This window comes from Bombus pyrosoma, linkage group LG10, assembly GCF_014825855.1.
Source record: "Bombus pyrosoma isolate SC7728 linkage group LG10, ASM1482585v1, whole genome shotgun sequence".
Lineage (NCBI taxonomy): Eukaryota > Metazoa > Arthropoda > Insecta > Hymenoptera > Apidae > Bombus > Bombus pyrosoma.
In genome coordinates this window covers 12,401,417-12,428,674 of record NC_057779.1, presented here as the reverse complement: position 1 = coordinate 12,428,674, position 27,258 = coordinate 12,401,417, and the positions used below count along the sequence as shown (strand labels likewise).

The following is a 27,258-nucleotide window of genomic DNA, read 5'->3' as shown; positions in this document are numbered from 1 at the left end:
CTGAAAGCACGAATAGCAAATAGGCTGACATGTGTGTATGTGAAACAGCATCCAAGTTGCCCGGAGAAGGTTGCGCGCGAGTTATCAGGAGAGAATCCGAGGTAGAATCGATTTTCTGTATCGCGTGGCGTTACAGCGACCTTCCGGCATCGCGAAGATCGCCGGGTACAGTGACCTCTAGGTACATTCAGTGCACAGGCGGTGCTCGGCGTCGTAACATTGCCGCTCGTAAAACCGTTTCACGGCGAAACGAGCGTCACTTCCGGAAAACCGTTCTCTCGCGAGCGTCATGCTCGCACGAGTTCGACGACGCGGAAAGCGTACACCGGATTGTACGATCTTATCCTCGACGGTTCTCACGGTGAACAAATGTTTTCACCTAGCTAACGATTCGCTCCGAGACGCTCGTGAGTCAGAAGCTGCTTTGACTTTGAACTTAATCATTAGCTGATCAAACGAATCCTCCAAATTTTTCCGTGAATTTTCGAGGCTTCTGTAGAAAGAAACGCGAGACAGATCTTTTATTCAAAAATTACTTTCAAACATTCGATGAATTCCACGTGGATAGAACGTCGTGTCTCTTGACCGGATTTGATCGAGTCGTACAGCCATTTCTCTATTTAATCGTTGGATAAACCGTGTGCTGCATCGGTAGAAACAGGCAATAGTTTTGACGGAGCATTGTCGCGCGAATATGCCAGATGCAGATACTCGTCTTCCTTCTCTTTGAATCTTTCCCTTCTCCTCTGAGCGAGATTTCGAATTATCCGTTGTTACCCCTAGCTGCTTCGCAACCTGTTTTCCCGTTTCGCGCTGAATCCTCGGCCAGTAGTTTATCCGTCGTTGTTGCACTTTTGCGGGCCTCCGAGAGCGTCGATCGAACCGAAATTGCCGCTTGTAAGCCGTTCAAACCAAAACGCATACACATCGTACAAAGCGACGAACCGATCCGCCTGCTTTTTTTAAGCATCCTTTCCATGTTGGAATTCAAGCAGAATACAGCAACGGGTGGGTATGCACTTGTGTTCCGCGTGACGCAACTCGCTATTTTCTTGTCATTTGCCCGACAAAAAATTCCGAAAATACTTTGTTCTATGGCAAAACCAAGATCACCTTGGATAACACCGTAAGATGTTTTATCCGCGAGATTGCAGGGGATTCTCTGACAAATTCAAAGTGTACGTTTCACGATATTTTCTATCATCTGCCCTCGATACTAGATTCACGGTAGTGGAACTGAGAAGTGGAACTATATCACGTAGAGTTGAACATCCAGCCACTTGAACAACAGCGGATCGTCCAAATTTCTGCAAAAGAGCGGAATAGTTATAATAAAGCGTACTATAAACCCGGCATTGAGTTAATCAAAATATCGTGTAATATGCTTTGTGAATTCTTAATAAAGTCGCCAACAATCTCGTGAAAAAAGCAACGTATGGTTCTATTTGCGTCAGCCAAGCTGACCTTGCTTTCGATATGACAGCATAGTATTTTCGGAATATTTTTATCGTCGTTTGTAGTACATCGTCGTATTACGGTTCGGAATATTTTTCGTTGCGTGACCGCGAATGGCAGAGAAACAGCGAATGGCGTTACGCGGGATGCCCTATTTGTCTAGTATATGGTATAAATTACCAACCGTGTAGTATTTTTGTGTTACAGCGAGCGCACATAAAACCAAGATTAAACGAAAGATTTATACGTTGTTTGTTTCGCGATAACTTTTCATCGCCCTGTAAACGAGAAATACGCATTGCCGTGTTGCGTCGAAGGGCGATGCACCGGCAGTTAGCGTTCTCCAGGGGCGGTTAACCCCACCTTCGTCAATCCCACCACCATCGGTGACGGACCCGATCCTCGTCGGAACCCCCTGTCGAAGGGTTGGGGAGGTCGATGCAGTGTTTCCATAGAAACCAGACGCGCCGTCCGCCACCCCTTCCTACAGTGCATTCAACCGAGGGGCTGCAGTCTTGGTTCGAAAACGTATCGTTACTTGCCCAGCAACTCCAATCATCTTCTCGATAATCCGATTTTCCTTCCTTCAAATTTCTTCTCTCGCGCGCTTCAAAGCGCTTGTACCTCGATCGAAATGTTTACGACATTTGAAAAATTTGAAAATACATCGTTAAGCTTCTTATAATCCCTGAACGTCGATGCTGCTCGATGATATTATAATATTTTTCATGCAAATATATTTCACGATAACATTCTCTCGATAAATAGGTTGCACGATCCTCGAGATTTCATAAATTTCAGTAATAGTAGCGTTATTTCACCTAAGTAGAACAAGGGTGCGGAGAATGTTCAGGATAGAAATCGTCTTTGTCCGTATAGAGCAATAATCCAATTTTCCTTCTTTCGTACTTCTTTTTCCGCGCGCTTGAAAGCGCTCACCTCGATCGAAATATTTACGACGAAAGTTCGAAAATATATCGCTCGATGATGTTGAAGTGCTTTGTACTTTTATACTTTTTATAAGCCGATGCTATACGTACGATGATATTTTTCACGTCATATATATTTCATGGCGATAGTTTTCCGATGCTCTTTTCATGACGATTTCATAATTTTTAATAACAGAAGAACGATATGCAGCGCGTGAAGCGTTATTTCGCATGTAAGTAAGATAAGTAGCGCGGAAAATATTCACCACAGAACTTTTCTTCTTCTACGCGCGAACGATCGAATTCTTTTTTCTCTTTCACACACTTTCAAGTGCTCGTTTCGACTAAAACATCTGGTTGATGCTAAATACGCGATAAATGATAGTGTTTTTGGCAGATATTCGACGTTTGTTTCACGATCCTTTGGAATTTCGCGAATGTTGATAATCGAGGAGCGATATGTAGTCTGTGCAATGTTATTTAATCATAAAACGCGCGCGGTACGTAAAAATGTACAAAATATCCAAACTATATTGCCGAGCATAATGTTGGATGGATAAAGTAAGTTTTCGAAGAAACGATACGCGTAAAACTCTAGTTGTTTCGCACAAGTGGAATAAGGAGGGCAGGAAATGTTCGCGACAGAAGTTTTCTTTATCGATGCGTCGCTAATCGAGCGAGAAAACGTAGTTACCAAGATTCCTCTCGATAAAAGTGCATCAGCCATCTTTCTTTCCTCTTTCTTGTTTCACTTTAACGTAATGGCAATGGTATTCTATATATAAAGCTAAATATAAAGATATTAAAGATAGATAGGAAGTAGCCAAAATCTGCAACGTTTTTACGTTGCGCGTCTACGCGAGGCACAGTGCTCTTGGTAAAATGTAAAATAATCGTTGGAAAGCGATTGGACGATAACCGCGCGGTTACACGGTTAACCGCAGAAATAAAACGACTTCCGATACTATATGGCGTGCGTTACGTAGCCGCAATTATGTGTAAAAGGATACGGGAAGAACTGTGCAAACCACCTTGTCGCCTCTCGCGATTTCCTCGATGCACTTAGGCGTGATTGCTAGGTACTGGCTTACAAATGTGGCCCGGCGAGGAGCGATAAGATTTATGGTTCGCCCTTGAGAGAGCGTTCTTCCTGAAGAGATCCAATCGCCTAGACAGCCGGTAGAATTAATGCCGTTGTCGTGTACACAGACGCTGGTTTACACCGTTGCAGAACGTAGAGAGTAGTCCATGGTACACCACTATCTTCTTCCTCGGAAGCGAAAGAAAATAAGAAAGAAGAAAGCCGAATTACCATTTTACATTATCCGTATTGCCAGTAACTCTGCTTATTTCGTTAACTAGTAGAAGTAAATGCATTTCACGTTTGAAAGATATAAATCTGTTTCTTCTTCGAGGAACCGCGGGTTCTTTTCCCTCTTGTACGCAACAGAAAAGATTCTCGTAGTATTTTTATTCTTACGTTGGTTTAAATAACGCATTTAGATTTGCAGCGGAGATGAAAAAAGACGTTGTTTTCATAAAATGAATATCCAAGTTACGAACACTTTTTACAGTAGCATTGGTGGTCGATCGATTCGAAATGCGAAATTTCAGCTTTGGTGGTAATTCATGCGTCGGGAAGTTGATCCTCGTGACAGATTTTCCAGCTATTACCAATAGCCTGTTAGTCACCAAGTTCGGTAATTAGAACTAACCGAAGTCTAATCCAATCTAATCGGATCTAATCGGAATATCTCTCGTGTTAGCGAGCAAGAGCACGAACAAAACGTAAAACGATTACAACCATCGAGCCACGTTTGATTGCTCGTATGTATCCTTGAACCGTAACTCGTAATTGCATCAAGCGATAAAATGCGTCAGTCGGTGAACGTTCAATATCGTCGAAAATCTGTTAGGCGTGTATATACGAAGAGACTGGTAGCTTTCGAACGTACGCTTTGTCGAAATAAAAATTTCACAGTTTGAGTTGGCTAGATAGCGAGGTAGATACCTCTTCCCATAGCACGCAGCCAAACTTTGTTTCGATCGGTTTGTTAATCGGAAGTTTTGAGAATATAATTTAAAAAACAGAACCTCGATAGAAAATTGTTTCGCTTGCCGAGTACTGCGTTGGATATTTTATCCATTTTCTCGTGTTACGTGCATTCTTCGCACGTTCGCAATTTCTGATTTTCTACGAATGCATCAAAATCCGTAATCTAGTTACCAAGTGCCATTATTCGAGTATCTGGTTGAAGCTGTCGAGCGTAATCGTAGCAGAGATAACGTTCAGCGGTAAGTGGAAAATGGTGGCGAATAAAGTAGGAAGAGAGTATCGACATGGTCGGACGGCTAAGAGATTTTCCCCGTGACTCGCCAGGCTGATTCGAGAGACCTTTCTCGTCCAAGGTCGTAGATCGCAGCGGTCACCGCTATAGGTATTCTTTTCGTCTCTTCTCCCTCTCTCCTTTTCGAGTGACAGCGGCTGTACGAGGAACATGGCGGGGAGTAGGGAGTCAATACACTTGTGGGGTCTATGAGTTGGCAAGCATTGGGAGGGGAAACGCGGCGTGGCACGGCTCGGCTCGGCTCAGCTCGGCGTGACCCCTGAACGACGTTCATCGATCGGGGTGCACGCACTCTACCTCCGGCACCGCGCTCTTCTATCATCCTGCCTCTTCCCTCGTCTCCTTCCTTTTCCCTTCCCTTTCAAGTTCCCCTTCCCATTTACCTTCCCCTTATCCTTCCCCTTATTCTTCCCATTTCCTAGCCTCTCTGCTTCATTTTCGATTTACAATTTCCCATTGTTACCTCCTCCTAGGAGGAATCCTCGCTCTCGTAACGTCTAGAACTATCAAACCAGTCTAAATGACTAGCGCCAAAGAAGGATCTTAAAAAATGGCCATCTTTGGACTTGTTTGCGAACGAGAAATTCTTGCAGGACATCCAACGAGGAGACGGCAAGAGATGTCGAACGAGTTGACCGTACGTGCATTCGATGCTTTAGGTCGACGCTGAAACACCCGAAAAGAACCTTAATTCGAAAACTAATTTCTCGAAAGAAAACGATACAAATATTAAGCATCGAATTTATCCAAGATGCGAAGGGGAAATCGAAAAAAACGAGAGCAAAGATGAATCTTCGTTTTCTTCGTATAGTCGTCCATCCACATCGATCGAAGTTTGAAATCGAACAAGATCGTCGTCGGCTATCGTTCTCGCGTAGGAACAGTTTGATGGTACTTCGGATTTTGTCGATTCCAAGCTTCGCTGGATTCGTCAACAGAATTTTTAAACGACACATAACGTTCGACATCGTCGAGGTGTACGGTTCGAAACGTTCCGTTCAATACCCGTGCTTTGCTGTGTTTGCTCATTATACGCGGTAAATTATGCGCGAGCGAACCAGTTGTATAAACTTAATTATAATTACATATACAGGTTTAATGAATTGAAGTAGAACGTTCCTCTTTCTCTTTTTTTTTTAAATACTCGTCCCCGAGACTTTCTCGTGACATAATCCATTGAAATAAATTTGCTGGATTACTGGCGATTAAAAGCGAAATAACCATGTTCCATTGTTCTCGAAATACGCCTCCTTTGATATTCACTATGTTAAATGTAGCCTCTAGCGACCTCGAGTCCGCAAGTGCTTCCCTTAGGAGCATTCACCTTTTATCTTGGGACTCGATCAAAATTCCTGCACGAAGGTACCGCGTACCAGAGAGAAGAGTAGCTAGCCCGACTTCAGAAGCGTTTCCTGGAGCGGCCAGACGCTCTTTGTTCCATCCGTTCGGTTATTCGCGCATTTTCCTTCCCTCCTTCCTTCCTTCCTTGCTTTTGCTTCTTTACTCATCTCGCTTTTCTCCACGCTCCGCGTCGCCGTCGTTCTCTTCACGCTTATCCGTTTTATGCACAGAGCGTAGAAAAATGCTTTACGCTGGCCGTACTTAGGTGGCCATAGGTGGATCTTACATCTTCAGCTTGATGGATCGATCTGCTGAAAAACTTGCCACGAAATTGAAATTCAAGGTTATGGCCAATTTTCCGAAAAGATTTTATAATAAACTTTCTGCGTTCTTTTCGATCGTATCGTGTTCCTCTATCGTTGGAAGACTACTCAGACAGTGGTAGATACGTTAATTGCTTCCTCTATGGAGTATACTTATCCCTATCTGCTTCATAAATATACTAACCTCTTATCAGGCATTACGATAAATACGATACAAAAGTACGTAAATATTGTACAACATCTACCATACCATACAATGCGAATATAATCATGCGGCACTAAGGTTTTATAAATTTGCGAGAAATACGAAGGAATTTCGTGCTGGAAATGAAAGAGCCAGGTCGACGCATGAAGAATTCGAGGCTTGATGAGATGACCAGATGTCCAACGAATCGAGGATGTAGAAATCCGCGAAACATCTTCTTTCATCAAATGCCCAAGTTTCGTTGCAAGATGTTTGTCCTACGATTTTTAAAGAGAACGCACGAGTTCGATCCGTGGAAAAGCGAATGCGTGGAACGTCGTAAACTCAGTCGTGCCAACTAGAAGAGACACGACAACCTTCGCATTCGTGACCTTGGACTCGCAGGCTACTGCCTTTTTCCTTTTGCTCTCTCATCTGTCCATCTACCCACCGGCAATCGAGTAAAACAGGACCATCCAGTCGACCGATTTAATTAGAGAGGCGACATTTTTCCGTGATGAATCGTTGGCGAGAGTCATCCGCAAAGAGTGGAGAGACAAGTTTGCGTCGGAGTTGACTCGCGAAGACGATTCAACGATTGCACTGGAACGACTTCCTGCATGTGGCATTGTGGGCGAGATGTCGATAAATGACAAGCGGGTCACGCCGGTGATCGCTATGTTTTTACGTTCGCATTGCGACTGTAGGCCGTTGCGACTGTCGGACAATCGCTGCTTCAGCATCGTTACGGTAAACGATTTCGTGCGCAAATTGATCTTGGACGATGAACACCAAGATTCCGTTACCTGCTGACTCGAGTTTTTGCACGACGATATGACTTTTTTAAATGTTTCCAATGAAAATCATTAAATACCGTGTAAATACTACGAATTAGCACGTAGTTTGGTAATCGTAAAAAAAAAAAACATTTTTGGCGGTTCGACGCAGATTTTCGTGCCTTTATCGTCGTTGCGATATCTTTACTTAACGCGTTCCATGCCGATAAGATTATGCTCATTATCATAATAAATTGCCTATTGTCCCCAAGATTCTCGATATTCGTAGTACGATATAAGTATCTCAACCGGTTAAACGATCGGTCGCGATGGACGAAGGCAGGCTATACATGTTTATATTTCTCAGAAGAAACGGAATAGAAAGAGGAATAGATATTGAGAAATTAATTTCTCGTATATTATGGGAAAAGTCAGACGAGGAAAGGTGGACAAAAGTTTAGAAACATTAATTCTTATGGCGATAGTAGTTTTAGTGTTGAGTAAGATCGACTCTTCGGGATACATACAGATGTAATCGACGCGAACAAATTTATTCGCGTACTTTAGCGTACAATGCACGTTTAACGGATCGCAGATTCAACGACGTAAATATTAAAATTACATAAAAGACGAAGAACTCTGCCTCCTTTTAATTGTTCTCTTATTTGTCACGATATAAAAATATGTTTCGGGAGAAAGTCAACGTGGTTGGACGCGTTTTGATTTCACCTCTTTAACGGCGAGGAGAGAGAAAAAACGCAGGTCATTCCGTCAAAGAGAAAGAAACTATTAGTAAAGTGTCGGAAGATACGATCTCGATGCCCCACGGCTTAATTTTCCCGCTAAGATACAACTTGCAGTCGAAACGATCGTTTGCGCCATGACAAATAAGAGAGCGATTAAAAGCGGTTACGGCAATCTGTATGCAGAACCGAGGGAAAAAGTCGAGATTGGTCTTGTTGTTTGTAAGAAAACGCATTCGAAAGTAACACAAGGATAGGTTAAGGAATGTAAGGCACAGCCGAGAAAGATTTCTAAAGCAAATCGTCGATTTCTGTTAACAGGGATGCCGGTTGACTGAAGATGGCCTCGCCGACACTCTCGCTGGAATCGCGCGCGAATTCCATCGGATCCCTAGCCTCGCTGTCCCCGCTTACGGTGAGCGGCAGTTCCCCGCCTGCGAGCGACTCTGCGATCTGTGACGTCGACAGCTGCGACCTTTGCCTCGACTCGCAGAAACCTGGAGAGGCACCCTGTCCGCGGTGTCGATTAGGAGGCGCCGGTGGAGTTCGTTGTACCGGTTGCAAGTCCACAGAATCCGACGCTGTAGCTCGTTGCTTCGACTGTGCGAATTTCCTCTGCCCAAACTGCGTGATGGCGCACCAATTTATGCACTGCTTCGAGGGCCATCGCGTGCTCAATCTAGGCGACTCGAAGCTCGAGACGGTGACCACCAGCTCCGCTACCACCGAACTGCCGAAGAACAATCTGGTGATCAATCTTCATGCCAGCGGAAACAGCGAAAAAGTACCTTACTGTCCCCGGCACAAGCAGGAGCAGAAATACTTCTGTCGTACTTGCACAGCGCTAGTGTGCAAAGAGTGCGCCATTGCCGACCATCCTGGCCCGTTGCATGACTGCGCGCACATCTCCGAGGTAGGGACGCAGCAGCTGGAGGCGATGGCACGAGTGGTTCAGGAGTGCAAAGCGAAAGCCGCGGACGTGAGAGCTGCCGTGAAGGCAGCCGACCACGGCGCAGCCCGACTACAAGTGCAGTATCACAAGGCGCAGAACGAGATCAACGATACTTTCCAGTTCTATCGATCGATGCTGGAAGAACGTAAGCAGGAACTGCTGAAGGAGCTGGAATCGGTCTTCTCCACCAAACAAATATCACTGGGCGTTCTGACGCAGAAAGCCAACGACATGGCCGACAAGATGCTGCAGACCTGCGAGTTCGTCGAACGACTGACCAAATATGCCACCGTTACCGAAGTGCTGATGGTGAAGAAGCTTCTCGACTCGAAGCTACAGCTTCTGCTCAGTTACACGCCGGACATCGCCGGTCAGACTGCCGATCTCGAGTTCGTCAGCAACTACCAGGCCATTCAGGTAGGCGTGCGAAACACGTTCGGCTACGTTCGAAGCAACAACGAGAGCAACGCCGGCCCGATTGGCAAACAGCCACCCATCGCTCGACCAACGGCGATGTCGAACAACGGGAACGGCGGAAGCAACGGCAACGGCGGATCTAGTAGCATCGGGACTCTGGGAGGTTTGCTCCTGGATCGATCTTACAGCAACGGCCTGATATCCTCCGGTTCTACCTGCGCCTCGTCCACGTCGCCATCGTCCTTCGAGTCCAACAGCACGGTGATTACGAAGCGTTTCAGCTCGGCCAACAGCCTAGGCCCGTTCCCCGCCACAATCAGCGATCTCAGTTTGAACGGTATAAACGCGAATCCTTATGAGAAATGGAGCAACGGAGGCAGCGACGCGTTTCCGGTGGTGTCCACGAACGACCACTTTCCAATGGCTACGTCCGTCGTTGTGGCAGCGAACGCCGGGTCCAGCGACTCCGTTCTAGACCTGACGTCGAAACTGATGTCCGCCTCGGTGATATTCCCACCAAAGTCGCAGATCAAGCGACAGAAGATGATCTATCATTGCAAGTTTGGCGAGTTCGGGGTAATGGAGGGACAGTTCACCGAGCCGTCCGGGGTTGCGGTGAACGCGCAGAACGACATCATCGTGGCCGACACGAACAATCATCGGATCCAAATATTCGACAAAGAAGGCAGATTTAAATTCCAATTCGGCGAGTGTGGAAAACGCGACGGTCAGTTGCTGTACCCGAACCGAGTGGCCGTGGTGAAAACGTCCGGCGACATAATCGTTACCGAACGCTCGCCGACCCATCAGATACAAATATACAACCAGTACGGTCAGTTCGTGCGTAAATTTGGGGCGAACATCTTGCAGCATCCGCGCGGTGTAACGGTCGACTCGAAGGGACGCATAGTCGTCGTGGAATGCAAAGTGATGCGCGTGATAATTTTCGACCAGACCGGCAACGTGCTTCAGAAGTTCGGATGCTCGAAGCACCTGGAGTTTCCAAACGGAGTGGTGGTGAACGACAAGCAGGAGATCTTCATCAGCGACAATCGCGCGCATTGCGTGAAGGTGTTCAATTACGAGGGCGCCTATCTGCGACAGATCGGCGGAGAAGGGATCACCAACTACCCGATCGGGGTAGGGATCAACGCCGTCGGCGAGATACTGATAGCAGACAATCACAATAACTTCAATCTGACCATCTTCACTCAAGACGGTCAACTGGTTTCCGCTCTCGAGAGCAAGGTCAAGCATGCCCAATGTTTCGATGTGGCTTTAATGGACGACGGATCGGTCGTGCTAGCCAGCAAGGATTATCGACTCTACATTTATCGTTACGTACAAGTACCGCCGATCGGCATGTAGACCAGCGACAAATCACGACGCCGACAACGATCGTCTGTCGTCGTTTTCATTGTTGTCGTTGTCGTTGTCGTAGTCGTAGTCGTTGTCGTTTTTATCGCCATCGTTTCAACGGCCACACAGCCACGATCTCATGGATCTTTTTTTACTTACACTTGCCTATCTTCTTCTTCACCCACCTACCATCACCGCTCGCGCTCACTTAACCTATCCATCTTCGCCCGCTCGAACCACCTCACTTCCGTTTACGAAACTCCGATTACGAGACGAAACAACAAGATGCAAGCGTACGCGAGCGAACACGCGTTGACCCGACAGCTGTCGAAATTTCAGACGATGACAGGCCTTATTTACACGGACATGGGCGCGTACGCGCGTGCGACCAAGCTGCGCGCCGACTAGACGATAACCAGCGAACGAGTTACGTTACGTTCTCTGTCGCTTTCGGACAGGCGTGACGTCTTTCACGCGGGTACGCGCTTCGGACGATTAAACGCGACGATTAAACGCGACGATTAAACGCGACGATTCTTCGGACGAGGATTCGAGGGTTTGACGAGAGAAAAAAGACGGGAAAGAAACCGATGGTGAATTTATGGAAACTCGTAGGGCACTCGACAGCGAATGGGCGCTTCGTGACACGCACGCGTGCAAATCTCTTGAAAACGCGTACGCGCACGTGTATCAGATGCTCGTACGAAATGGAGAAACGCAGGCGAGTTTGGAACGCCGATTTTGTTGCGTGCGGAACGTAGCCGCGCGCGCATGAAAAATGGAAAGTCACACGAGACGTGTAGACGCATACACGCAGAAAAAATTACTTGTTAATGTTGTTATAACTGAAAATACTGTTGTTGTTGTTTAGTTGTAGAGCTCGCCGCCGCTAGTCACTCCATCCTCAACCTCACCACCCTAACTCTCAAGCCTCTCCCATTTTACTCCCTATCTGTCAGTTCTTGTCGGTTACGTCTCCCTTTTCCCATCAAAAAAAAAAAAAAAAAAAAAAAAAAAAAAAAAAAAAAAAAAAACAGGGTGCATCAGTTTCTGTAACATCGAAACTTTGTCGGAACGTTCCATGGATCTAAATAGGAACACGATGTTAGGTAAACATGGATCGCTTAAAACTTTGTCGAAAAGTTACGACGAAAATACGAGATACTCGCGGTTCGCAAACGCAAACGGATCACCCACGTCTCGGTCCGTTTATGGGAATTACGTTTACGAAGTTTCTGTCCGAGATAATGGTATAATCGCACTTAAGTTTTTTTTTTTTCACAATACAAAATCGAGAGCATTCGAAGATGGTAATTGTCGATCTGCCGATTTTGTTTTTACCTTTATTTTCGTTTCGCTTCGCTTCGATAGTAAAAAAAAAAAAAAGAAAAGTATTTTCTCGTAACCTTTGAACGAGCTTGTTAAACCATCCATGGTTGTACCGTATCTATTCCTTATATAGACACCCAATCATATTGAATATTTGAAGCTTGGCCGTTAAAATCCGGGACACCGGAGATCCGTTCATACCCTTGTTCACACTTCCCATTCTCCGCTTCATTCTCCTTTCCGTCAATTTCCTGAACAAAAACCGCGAGGTGCGTTATGTTTCTGCATGTATCTTAGTCGAATCGTGCTAACGATTGAAATCGGGACTGAAACTCGGCTTGAACTCGGCACTCCACGAACACCGCCGTTCAGTCTCGTTCGTTTTCTTCCAACCCAGAGCGATAGGATTTTTCCATCGACTTGGCCGATTTACGGACGAATCGACGCCTGCGAGAGCTTGTTTCGTCGCTCTCTCTCTCTCTTTCTCTTTTTTCTCCTCTCACATGCATACGTAATTGGAAAATAACGCGGAGTACTCAATCGATGCCTTTGCACTGCCTCGGATTACTCGTTGATCCAAGGGCGATGATAATCGACAGTATCGATCAGTATCGAACGCTGTCAAGGCTTGTCCCGTTCTTTAAGCTTTCGCAAGCCTGTGAACTTTGAAGACTTTTCCTCTTTAACGACGGACAATGCTGCATCGACTTTTCCAAATCCTCTTATCCTTACGTGTCGTTCTCTTTTTCCCCTCTTTTAAGGTGGTTAAGCATATGTTCTTTTTATATATATATATATTATATTGTATACATATTTATATGTATGTGTTTCTTTTTTTTTTTTTTTCATAGTAATTAACGACAACTCCGACGAACATTCGTCTTAAGATACGGTATTTTAAGTACGACATTGACGACAGTCGAAGTTTTGTTCACTTAATCGACTCTTCTTACCTTTGTTTCTGGATCGTTTTCCTCGAGAACTTTCCCTTTTGTTTTCTTTTAACGCACCTTTTCCTTCGCGTATTGCTTTATTTCGTTTCTCTTATTAACCCTGCTCGTTGCAAATAAGACTGTCTCGAAGAAACGTTCAGCGTAAAATTCGTCGACGACGGACGATTCTTTCGTATTTTGCTCAGACTCGAGACTATGTTGGTTGAAGGTTGAGAAGAGCACGATAGGATGAAAAGTGTGGAAGCGCGGGAGGAAGAAAAGAGAAGCGCGGCAGGGTTAAACACACGCGGATAAGCAACGCGTACGATTTATGTTTTGATTTTGACGATGGTGAGGTCGAGAGGCCGCCTGCCTGAAGGACGACGAAAGGTTGCGAAGAGAGAGCGTGCGCGCACGCGAAAAAGACTGACAACTTGGTTCTTCTCGTTCCTCGGTTCAACCTTCGTGCAGCCAAATCATTCGCGTTTCCATGAAATCGACGAATGCTGGACAGACGCGCGCCATCTTCTCGTTTAACTTGATCTCCCTCTTCGGGGCAGTCTTCTAAGGATGTTCGATGGACGTCCTCGACGTCCTCAAGCATGTCCTTGAATATTACGATCGTTCGATGAAAAACGGTAAGAAATCTGTAGAAAACAGCTGTTTCTCAGTCGCTCTTGAACATTTTTATTTCATTTTGCTGAATAGAACCGTAGTGGTGTTACGCTGTAGCGAGTAGCCGTAGTGAATCGTAGCGAAACGATGTAACGAGTCATTTGCTCGCTCCTGTTCCTCTCTGCATCGTTTCATTCGCACCGTTTCCTTCTCCACGACGTGTTGTGATTCAGCCAGAAACGATTCCTTCCTACCCTAAATGCACCTGTACCACCGTCATTGCGATCCATCACACCGTTACGATTACCATCACCGTCGTGATCACCACCACTATCACCGATACTATCACCAATACTATCGCCAATTACTTTCCTCTTTCGAGTATGTTGGTTTCTTTTCCTTTAGTATAATCGATAAAAACGTGTGTTACGCTAGTAACCTTTTTTTAATTTGAATGTATAGTATTAATATATTTTGTTGGATGAATCGATGATGATGGAAACCTCGCGCGAGGTTCTGTCACGCGACTTCATGCATGTTTACTATTACAAATATTATTATTTTTATTATTATTATTATTATTATTATTATTATTATTATTATTATTGTATGTATGTATGTATGTTTGTATGTATGTACCTACGTATTATTATTATTATTATTATTATTATTATTATTATTATTATTATTATTGTATCATTTCTATGTTTATCTATTCATTATTTAAGCACCAAACTATCAGATGCCGTGAGAGCGTTATAATTCTTGAAGCATATCTTTGACGATTGAATATACCTAACCATTTTCTGATAGCGTGTCATTGGATATGTAACGAGGTTAGCTGGCGTCCCTCGGTGTCGAAAAGTACAAAACTATGAATTACGAGGATCTTCGGAGACGTCGTCAATTTTCTTATTCGATACGAGCTATTCGCGGGAGTCGTACGATCAGGTCGCCCGGAAGTTGCGGAAAGCCTGAAAGTCGGTCCGCAATTTTCGGCATATCGATCCAGCCGATACGACGTTGAATGGAAAATTTGTTAAATCGATAGTCTTGTTATATTTCTCTTTAACTGGTTTGATCGCCGTGTTGATTCAAACGGGCATATCTGACGCGGTAAAATGACTTTTGGCGTCTGCCGGGTAATTAATTTTACACGTGTCTCACATACAAACTGTCGTCACGGCCTTGTCGTTTCAAAAGTATCCGATCTTTATCAAAATTTACTGATTTTTTTTTTTTTATTTTCGGTGTTGCAGTGACACGTACGGAACAAGTAAATGTTCGTAACTCGACCTAAACTTGAAATTGAAATGAAACGTTGCAAGCGTTTTCGCATTACGTAGCAGACAGACGACAGTCGATTTAGGCGACAGTTGCAGATACGCCCTTTTGATACGACACGGTGGTGCTAGTTTCGTATAATTTCGGATTTCTCGTCCAACTAAATCGATGTCACCTACTTGCTCGCTCATGAAATTTTCGAAACGTTCGAGAATTTCGAATGAAATTCGGTATATTGACAAATTAGATGGAAATTGTTAGATGGTACTTAGAATTCGTCGATAAATAATACGCGAGTTCGTTCGTATTCTAGTTCATTAAGTTTGAACGACGAATATCTTTTTCTTTGAATAGGAAATCGTTATCGTTAAAAATCATCGTATTTTCCTTAGTCTATCTATTTCGTAATTAATTTGTAACACAATACATATTAGCAAGTTGTTATTGAAATATTTTGCGCTGTGAAACAGGTTGTGCCGTCTTAAAACTTGTTAAACTTCTTTCGTGTGTGTTTTCATAGCAATCTACGGTGGAATCGTATTAAGGCAATGATATCAGTGAGAGGAAGGAGGAAAGTTGTGGAAAGTTGATAGAAGATCCTTGATAATTCGTCGTCGTTATATCGTTCGCTATTCGAATCGAGGTCCTTACAGGTTCACTCTTAACATCTTCACGCCAGACACGCGCTCGGTCATAAGCGACCAACGTTCTTCCACTGAATCGTGCAATTCGGTTGACTCTGCCGCGATCCTCGCACTATTTGTCCGCTTCGATCTCGCTCTCGCCTCGGCGGACGAAAAAAGAATTTCTTTAACGTTTTGGAAATTGAAAGGTCGTTATTACCGGTTATTAAAACATACCGATAGGAGTCGCGTCTCGTATTCTTGTCCGATTGGCAGGAAGATACTTTTTCAATGTACTTTTCGTTAAAAAGATGGAATCGGACCGTGAATGAACGAAAAAGCGCAGCAGGGTGAATTTCTCTCTCCTGTTCGTTCGGAGCTACGATACCGTAGAGTCGACGGCGCTTCATCGAGTTCTTTGTCGAGACTTTTGACTGGACGAGAGGAGACGGCGTGACCGAGCTACGCGGATCTGCCAGACGGAAGAACAACAAAAGTATCGATTCGATCGGCTATTGGAGCAATTACGATCGGACAATTAGATTAGATTTTTATCGTCGTGTACATCTGCAGTATTCTAGCTAATTTTTCAGCGACGGTATGCTAGACACAGGGATAGAAACGGAAGTAAAAACGAAGTTAGGAGCAGCATAGAGAGAATCGAGGAAAGGGATAACTGGTTGAGATACATGGAAATTTTCACGTTATTCCGTATTGAATACCTTACTGCCAAAAAAATCATCGACATTTCCTTTTCGTACGGTTCTCTTTCATTTTTCAATTACTTCTCGCCTTTGTATTTCTTCTCGTCTTTCCACCTTTCTCTTTCGGTGAAAACGACGAAGAGTCGAAACAATCACATCGGACTTTCTTCTTTACTAGAGACAAAGTACGTAACAATTTATTCCATTAAGATCTGCATCACAAGGTATCTGTCCATTAGTATTTAAATCGCGTATTCTTGTTTCGATTCGTAGTTATTAATATTATTACTCGTATTACTATTATTTTTTTATTTTATTATTATTATTATTATTATTATTATTATTATTGCAATTATTATTATTACTATTATTACTATTACCGATTAGTTATTGTATCATTAATATTATTATTACCGCGTACACTATAATATAATAGTATGGCTGTAGAGAAAAATGAAAATCGGAACGAGACGAATGCCACCTTGCCAGCTAGCCATCACTACCACTGTTTTTCCCTTCCGTTACTCATAGCATCCTTCGAGAAATACGAACGAAAATGAAAAAAATGGTATACACTTCGATATTTCCAAAGTGAGGATCGAGACGTACATGTATGCGTGTGTGCCTGAGTGTTTTCTTGTATGCGCGCGCTCTTTGCATCCGAAAGAAGCGGTACCGAAGCACATAAAGAAAAACGAACATGCGACTCTCTCTCCTTTTTTTTTGTACTGGTTTGTTATGTTATTTTTTTTTTTTTTTAACGATACAACCCGATTGTTCTTAATTTAAATTGTAAATCGTATTTTTGTTTGTTTTTTTAGTTATTTTTTGTTGTAAAATGCTTTTTAATAATATTTTCAGTTCACATTACACCGACAACTGTCAGTTTTTTGTCTCACTTTATTTCTTCTTACTCTCGCTCGCTTCTCCGTACCTTCTTTCGTCCCCGAAAACACACCACTTGTGTACCTTTTTTTTTATTTACGCTTCATCGTTCCAACACCCAACTATACGTACACGCGTGATAGAATCTTAACCCTGTTGCGTTCTTTTGCCCATTATCGGCCCATTTGTGTTTTCCTAATGTTATTTGCCAATTCTTATCAAGTAGCTGTCTATCTTTAAGGGCAATATGAAGAAATTGTTGTCGGTATACGTCGGCGCTTCACAACTTTCTCAACTTTTCCCATGTGCTATCCTACTTGTAATACATAGAAAGAATGTACAAGATAAAACGATCCTTTGTTATATCTCTAATTTTGTTACTCGTAGTCGCGTGTTGAGACAAAAGTAAATTTATTACACACCGACGAGATAAACCTGCTCGTTCGTTTTTCCATCGACAACCGAAGCTCGACTGAATATTCGATATAACGTTTCCCACGGTTAATCGATATTTTTGATTTTACGATCGACAATGATTATCGCTGATCTGCTACAACGACCTAACTAAAAACTTGTAGTTTTTGAGTTGCCGGTATAAGAGAAACAATCGTTCCTTGCGCTTTCTATCGGTAGAGTCGTCGCTATTCGTATCGTCACGAGACTATAACAGTTCGGAACACTTAAACGCGTTTTCCCTAAAGTCGTGAATTTTGCGTCATTGTTGCAGAAAATGAGCGATATATAGTAAGAAACGTTATAATCGTGTCGAAGGACATTTTAGAAATTGATTTAAGCGATTTTTTCAAATGCTGATATTCTATATCTATATCGATTGATAGCTCGATGAATTCATTAACGACAGATGGTTGACATCTTCCATTCGATTGATATGTGACAGATGGACAAATTTTCACCACCCCGTAACTCCGTTACGCGACCCATAAGAATATGTAAGAAGCTCTGCTATACTCGATTGTTTGTTACATATTTTCTTAAGACGCGAACAATAAAATTAAAGAATAGAAATTCCACGATCGTGGCAGGGTTGATCAAAATTTCGTGAAACATTTACGATTTCATAACTGTCACTTTTACCGATACAACCGACGTCGGTTCACGATTTGTTAAATATTTTGATTATACTTTTATAAAAATATAATAAATTTTCACAGAATGAAACGCAAGATAATTTATTTTCATTGTCGGAATTATCTTCGACTAATACGAATTGTATAATTGTCAAAGAGGAAACATTTCAAGACCTTTCTGTTCCATTTTTCCATCGAACGAAATATCGCGCGTCACCGCTGTAACGTTATTTCTTACTAGAAATTCGACGCGATCATAAAACTATTCTATCGTATCAAAACATTTGCTTCTTTTGCCTTCTGCACGATAAATCCCTCCCCATCCTATTTCCTTATTTCTTTCAATATCTAAGTTTAGTTAAATCCCGTTGCGAAACACATTCCTCGAAAACTCCAGTAGAAACATTCCATTTTAGTAAGAGATTAGTTGATATATATATATATATATATTTTACGATCATAGTTTCTAATATCGTTTAAAAACACGTCTTCGTTACAAAATGCAATTCGCCAGCTGGATCGTGCTGCTTTTCCACGCTTGTTCCTCCTTTTACGAAAATTTGAACGATTCGAAAAATCGGACATTCTCAAGTATCATCGACTGCGTATTTTTGTAAAATAAATAAAAAGAGCGACCCAAAAACCCAGGGTTCTTTACGTCTATTCTGGGTCCTATAATTTTACTATTGATTTTTGTGCCAATTATTATTCAGTTTCTAACTTTTCACGTTACGAACATCGGTCCTTGTGTCTTACGAAGATTGGAACATTTTTTGATATTAAACGTTACTCGATATGATATCCAAGTTCAAAATTCGTCGTTGACGTAATTTTCTTCCACCTCCCGCGTCTCAGAAACTAATGATGAAAATTCAGTTCCAAAATCGTGGCATTAAAATTGAGTGATAAAATTTGCGATTCTTTGGGTCATTGGCACTGCTTCTTCATTCGTCAACTACTTCACTTTGGATATTTTACATATTTTTGCATATTGTACACCGTGTGCGCTCTTGCGCCTTCAAATTTCTCATAAATTTATAAAAATCCGCAGTCCGATCGCGAGAAAGCATTCCTAAATGTCATTATTATCGCGAGAAAAGAGATTTTTTTTTTTTTTTTTTTGTATTCGACGAGTGAGTTGAAAACTTTTTGAAGGTTAACGATGAAAGGAAAGAAAGGAACGAAAATGATACGATTACGACGGAAAGATGGAGCGAGAATTATTTGTAACGAAGACATTGCTTGTGGCATGTACTTAGTACCAGATGTGTGTTTTCTCATTATTTTTTCTTGCACGCGACGAATTTCTGCGCGGAATTCGATCTTAAGTTTTCATTCGTCGTACAGGAAGAGAACGACTCGAGAGAACTGCAGGCCTAAATTTAAGAAACCAATAGACGCCAAACTTTATTTGTCGTTAATATTCACGACACGACTTAAACGAACAAACTGAAGGCTAAACCAAGTGAAAATTTTCAACTTATTCGATTGGAAAATTTACGGACTACGTGTCTATAAAATTTTTAATTAGGGGAAAGTTCCCTATATTGGACCGTTTAAGAAGGTACATCGAAAACGTGTTTATAGCTTTGAGCAGGAAAATTTGAGAACAATTTTAGCATTGTAAGCGATGCACATACATCTGATAAAATAGCTTGAAACGCTATTATGGCTAATTGGAAAGACGTATTTTCGAAATAGCGTCGATGATTCGATGTTTGAAGTCGATATCCTAAATTGGACCATGTCTATTATTCCTTTATTTTGGATAAGAACTTTATATTTAGAAAAGAATACTTATATCCTAAGAAAGATAAAAAATAACTCTAAAAACTGATACGCGTTTGAAGAAATAATCAATCGTTGTTAGTACAGCTCGAATGGAACCATTTCTTACGATGAATCCGCTCTTCTACCACAACTGATTCAAAGGATTGCAAACAACCAAACAATACGAATGTGATCTTCATCCTCTTCATCCTCCGATTCACTCGAACAATCCTGTACCATAATCCGTTTCTTTTTTGAAATGTAGCGGCTATGACAGTTTCAACGGAAGCCAGCTTTTTCTGTTTCTGGAATTCCACTTTAGCCATAGCTCGAATATCCTTCTTATCGTCGGATCTACGTTTTCGCGTAACTTTTCGTACATTATATCCCCCAGCTATTTCGTTTAAACCTGCGATATCATTTTTATACGCCGTTATGGCCCCTTTCATAGTTCTTCGTCCCATTTCCCATATCTTTCGCACACTGATTTTTATCCTTAAGAAAAGAAAAACGTCCCGCAATTTACTCCAGTCTAACTCGAGGACCATTAGATGTTTCAATTTTAACGTGCACGTGCGACGAAGAAAAACCAGTAAAAGTATCGGATAAACGTCGTGATAATATTAAAGATGTGACTCTTTTAAGAAAATTATATTCCGAAGAATCCAAAATTTATCTACCAGACAAAAGTTACAGTTTGTACGAACTAGGGACGGAATCACATCGGCCTACATGAAAATAAAGCATTCGTCGCACTGCAGCTATTATTCATTCTTTTGTTTCAATGCTGTTACTAAGCAACGTGTAAACTATAATTTTCGTAAGACAACCTCTATGTGAATAAAGACTATGGTCCAATTTAAGAACTGTCGGGTGGTTCGGTTTAAGGAACTAACCCAGTCTTAACGTTTACGTGTAATGAACAGGAGCTAGTACTCGTATCGGATAAACGTGACGATGATATTAAATTAAAATGAGCCCCCTATATAAAAAATTATATCCATGAGAATTCATAATTTATCTCGCTCGGAAGTAACGACTTATATGAAGTAAAAGCAGAATTACATCGGCCAGCATCGAAACAAAGCAGTCACCACACTGCAGGCAGCATGTGAACGGTAACTGCATGCGAAAAAATGTCACTTGAGACAATGTCTGTGCGAGCGAAAGACTATGGTTCGATTTAGGATCCGATTCGAGTTAGGGAACTTTCCCCTATTTTTCGAATAGACCAATTCAAGATACAAGAAACTCTTTATTATATAAATCCTAGTTGGATAATTCATCATATAACTTGCTATTGGCATCAAATTAATGATTACCGATCAATCAAATGTCCACAAACTTCTGTCCAAACTTGATGAATCCTTTACTTCGCTCAAAAAGCTGCGTTTCTTTTTTGCCTATTCTCGTGTCCATTTCATATTGCAATTCCTAACGCTAAATCCTGACGCTACAAATATTCCACGATTGAAAAATAAATTTCCAAATTTCCTTGATGCCCTCTGGTCCCATGTACTTGTACTTAAAAAAAGTGCATTTCTATCGTAAAGGAAGAAGGAATAATTTCAAATCCATTCAACGATATGAATGTGTCGCGCTGCTACGATGCTTTTCAAACGCCATAAGTTGATCGATACGAGTATTTCTACTTTCCACTGGCTTTGCAAAGGATGAGGATCGTCGAACGAGAAGACAGTGAAATGGTTGCGTAAGAAATCGAACGAAACAGCGAACAGAGATCTGGAAGTAAGAAGCAATTCGCCAGAAACTTCACGATGCTTGGCGGTATCGATTGCCGGAAGTTAATATTAATGAAAAAAAAAAACAAAAATAACGACTTTTTAGATACCTATAGCGGATTGTAGATGTCGCATAATATATATTTTTGTACGTTCGCAATGTGCGTATTTAAGGCAATCGCGTCGAATATCGTTGAAGACAGGCAGTCACGAGAGGGCAGAGAGAAAGAGAGAGAGAGAGAGAGAGAAAAAGTTTTCCTTCGTGACAGCAACAACAAGAATCGTCACATTCGTGATTCTTCGGGATTCAATCGCGTTATCGGTAGCTTTGTTCCGACGTCTCGTGAACGTTCTGGTTCGATCGTTCGGGACAGTCCTGACGACGATTCAGGAAGAATCACGAATACGTCAGCTGGTCGTCGGGAAAGTTAAAAATCTGAAAATCTATGCAGAAAATGTTACCGCGGTGATTCTAATTGATCGCTTGAACTGGAAGAGAGGAGGAGAAATAGAGAAGCGGCAGCAGTGCAAAGAAATCCACCTCGACGAACGACGATTAATTTCCAAACGGTAGTAGCGGCGCGCGGCGACTCTGTACGTAATCAAGGCAAAAAACGAAAAAAGAAAAAAAAGAAAAGAAACAATGAAAGCAAAAAGTTATACTCTCCCCGGGCCCAAGTAACGTTACTTTGTGAGAGAAAAACGAAAAGCTGAGAGACGACTAAAGTGAGATGATGTGAAAGTGACATGCAAACTTGTCTACGTGTGTAAGAGAAAAAGAGAAAAAGAGAGAGAGAGAGAGAAGAACGAAAGAGACGAAAGAAACGTATGTGTGCACGCGTGAATGACAGAAAGCGAGAAACAACATCGGGTGAGCCAGATTGTACGATTGGAGAGAGAGAGAGGCACTATTTTTAACTTGAAAAAAAAAAAGTAATTACTCCAAATATTGTTGCATGCTTAGTTATCGTATTATAGTCGGGAACGACGTTTTAACGCTAATGAGGTATAACTGAATTGTAAGAAACGACAAACTGGAAATCGGTCGGACAGCAGCGACGAGAACCTCCGTGTCGCGGCACGATCGATTTTTTTCTTAGACCGTAAGCGGTATACACGTATTAATTACTATTGTACACGTACGTCATTACGATTATTATTATTACTATTATTATTATTATTACCATCGTCATCGTTATCATTGTTATCGTCATTACCATTACGCTACCATCGTCATGGTCATTAATTAATCGCGTGATTACAATTGCCATAACGGTACGTAGATACACGCAGTGTACCCATGGACGATCGACGATCGACGAGGAACATTCTGAGATCGATCGAAGAACTTTCAGAAGCAAGAACAGTGTTCGAGATACGGTGCCACGAGACACCTCCAACGTTCATTATTCCATTAAATCTTCGACTATTTATTCGATGTTCTGCTCGGAGAAAGATTTAATCGTTTTCGACTTTAAAGCATAGGACGTAACGTTTTGTTCCGATCGAATCGAGATTCTTTGGTCGAGATCTCAAGGATTATCGAAACGTGGGGGATACCCAGCTACGGTGATCGTCGGGCTCCAAGACCCGCGGATCACCTGTCGCGATCGGTTAGCAGGCGATCGCCAGATTGCCAAATTGGCGACGATGTCTCAAACTTTCAAGTAGGAGTCGTTGAGAATAAGCAGGAACAAATGGAACAGAAGCTCCCGGTTATTACTAAATAAAATTCGGCAAACGTTGCCGAAATTTACGAGAAAATTATGTATATCTCTTCTGCGATGAATTGCTGCAATTAACCGGAAGAATCGAGTTGTTATCTAAGAGGAAAGGAATTTTCTCTTGATAATTGTCTTATTTAGTTACGTTGGTACGCGCTCTTTGCTAACGTTATATTCTTATGTCAAAATGATCCTCTCTGTAAGTTCGGACCAACGTGGAGAAATTTTTGAAAAGAAATACAAAGTAAATCCGAGTGCAAGATTCTACTCTCGCCTATTCTCAGCGATTCGTAACTTTCGTTTTACCAACGTGGAAAGAACTAGAAAGAAACTGAACTCGTCTTTCCAAGATACGATATAAACCTATCCATTGTAAATTGGGCACAATCCCCGATTCCAAAGGAACCGCTTACGATTTCGAAAGATTGGTGGGGATATTTTTGAGCGTGCAGGTATCCGCCAGAGAGATACCAGGCGAAAAAGTTATTCTTGTATTTCGCGGCGATGCAAAGTGTATGAAATTCTTCTGCGTTCTTCGGAAAAAGAGGAAAATTGGGAACTTACAAATCGTAGGGGCATTCCGTTGCAAAAGCCGTTCTCGTGTATTAAAGAGACCGTGTTACGTTCGTTGAGTGATAAATAGGCTAACGAAGATTCACGAACGCGCACTATTTTTCAAAGATAGAGATATACCTTCGTGACCATAAACTTACTTATGGTGTACGCTGTTGGCACGCGGAATATGGGAAAAGTGAGAGAAGAAAATTCTCAGTGAAACGGGCGGATCGAGCGAAAGTACCGAGCAGCCATCGCCGATCCTTCGATGAAACTGACAAATCAAAATATCGTTTTCATTCGCTCGCGCTCTTTTCATCAAAGTTGCCCGACTAACGGGCAAACGATACGATTTTACTACTTTGTTGAACAAACGAGAACGCGGGTTCTCGCAAAGATTCGATAGTTGGCATCGCGTATGCATCCATCGAACGATTTCGGCCTACTGTCCACGAAGCCTCGCTCCATAGAGGCCTAAGTCCAGTCTTATCGGACGCGACGACGCGTCCACGCCTTGTTCAGTGACACGTTTCGTCTCGTCGTTGGAACGTCGAGCGACGAGGAAGACGCTTTCATCGTGCATCGCTGCGTTACCCCTACTCCCACTGTTTTCCCCGCGCATTCTCGATCGAATCGTAGATCGAAGCTATCGCGTATCGACCGAAAAATCGCATGTACGATTTAAGATCACGGCAAAAACGAGTAACGACGAAGACGGTTCGCTGCTGTTTGCGTGGACAGCTGCGCGTTACTTGGCAATGATCGTTGCATCGAATCATCGAGGATCTGATACGCGTCTATGAGGCGACGCTGCGTGGACGGTGAGTCTCGTTGGTAGCCAAGCGGCTGTTGGTTGAACGCCACTCGCCAAACGGGTGGCACGATATTGTTTTCTGAGAATGGGAGAAAATCGGGCAACGAGCTCGTTCGTTCGCCTCGACGGTGGACCACCGAGCGTCGAGTCGTCGCAGACGAGGTTGCAAAGACGACGAAACCTCTTGGTCGGTCTCTGCGCTCGGTCTTTCCTCGTTGGAAGAAAGTTGAAAGAGAACGAAGATAGGCAGAGGGATGGAGAAAAAGGGTCGAGTAGGATAACGTAGGATCCGTTGATTGTACAGCCATGTAGCGCAGTGTGTGTTGTAAGTTAAGGTATATTTTGTAGGATTAAATGTCGATCGTTTCTAACGTAAGTAATACGATAGCTTTGACAGGGGTGAGAATGAGCGCGCGCGTTATTATACGTGTTATACGCTAGTAGAGACAAAACGATCTCCAGTATTCCATGATGTGTGTAATTGTGATCGTTAATCACTCCCCGCCCCCCTCCCCCCTGACGATTTTTATTTTTATCAAACGAGACACGGTAGAACGAGGAGAGCTGAAAGGATTATCGTTTGCCGGTATAATTAATCGGACTGGTGTCGAACGTTATATAAGGGGTTTTAAAAAGTTTGTGATCGAGAAAGTAGGCTAGCGCAGCGTAGTAGAGATAAAGGTGGAGTAGAAGGAACATTGACAGAACTATACGTATTTACGATACATCCGCAGAGAACCGACTGTTGTTTCATTGGCCAATTTTTCTCGTGCCGCCCACCATCTTGTTATTTACTGTGTCGTAAGTCGTGAATGATAAACAATACGTCTTGTACGATTAAAATATCTAGTCTATCTGGCCTCTCGGTAATTTATTAGTTGACGTTGCATGCAATGGATATTATAGGTCGGACGAAATCGAAGCAGCTCGGTTTCGTCGGAACATCTAAGTCATCGAATGAAGACGTTCACAGGGAGACACGCAATAATACACGTACGAAATAAAAAAAAGATTACGTATGACGTGGCAAATGGAATAGTAGAATGGAGTAGTAGAAGAAAAGAGAAAGACTGGCAGCAATTTCGTTGATGGTTAGGGGACCGTTTTGCTGTTTCGTGTGTCGTTGTGACGTCATCGCCCTCGCTAATTGCCACATTCTAATCGCTATTTATTTATTTATTTATTTATTTATTTATTTATTTATTTATTTACTTATTTATTTATTTATTTATTTATTTATTTATACATTATTAATATTTACAAGTATCATTATATTACTTCTATCTATTCTCGTATTATTGTCGTTTTTCTCGATCAAATAATTTATTATTATTATCGATACTATTATCGCCAAAGTTCTATCACTAGTATTGCTACTCTTATCACTCTATACACTGTTGCTAGCGATATCTTGGTATCCAGTATCAGCAATACTCTCCAGACGTCAATTCATCATTGACATTTTATTACTCTACTTTTAACGTATTTATCTCAAAAGTCTTTATTATTGCCATTATTGATATTGATATTATTTTATTATTATCGCCGTGAATATTTATTTATTTGTGTTTACTTGGTATCGATCTGCGATATCTTTTTTTATCCATATCTTTTTGTACTTATTACACACACATATATATATATATAAATATATATGTCGTTACTTTACACGTAACATTAACGATTCTCTCGACCATTACCGTCGTTATTAACAAAATCGATGTGGTCATTGTCATCATTATTGCCATTACTTTTGCTAGTCATTGCGGTCGATGTAATTGGATGATGGATGTTGCGATCGCAGTCGCCAATGATTATATATTAGCGTATTCATTAAAATTTTGCATAAAGTTCTACTCATATCTATTTAACTAATGTCATACGAATGTCTAATGTACATATATATATGTATATATATATATATATTTATACATATAATACATAATATCGTATACATATATATATATATATGTAAATATTATATAAAATTATATATTTAATTAATATATATATATCAATATTATAGTATTGTATTAATATTATTACATTATTATTATTATTATTATTACTATGATTATTATTATTATTATTATCATCGCTACTATTATTGCCATTGTCATTATCATTATTATTATCATTGATATTACCATTATTTTATTACTACTATTACTATTATTACATCGCTATTATTATTATTATTATTATTATTATTATTATTATTATTATTATTATTACGACCATCGTCATTATCATCATCATCATTATCATCGTTGTCGTCGTCGTCGTCGTCGTCGTCGTCGTTGTCGTCGTCGTCGTCGTCGTCGTCGTCGTCGTCGTCATCACCGACATTACAATTATCATTACGA

At 41.8% G+C, this 27,258-nt stretch overlaps 1 protein-coding gene across 6 annotated transcripts in view; it reads left to right on the top strand.

The window, feature by feature from the left end:
• Positions 1–26,762, top strand: part of LOC122572061 (brain tumor protein) — a 168,539-nt gene extending 141,777 nt beyond the window's left edge. For all 6 annotated transcript variants that reach the window (XM_043736596.1, XM_043736595.1, XM_043736597.1 and 3 more), the window contains one exon: positions 8,421–26,762. In XM_043736596.1, the coding sequence (XP_043592531.1) occupies positions 8,440–10,836 (2,397 nt within the window). In that variant the 5' untranslated portion in view covers positions 8,421–8,439 and the 3' untranslated portion in view covers positions 10,837–26,762. The remainder of the gene's footprint in view (positions 1–8,420) is intronic.
• The last annotated feature ends 496 nt before the right edge of the window (positions 26,763–27,258 follow it).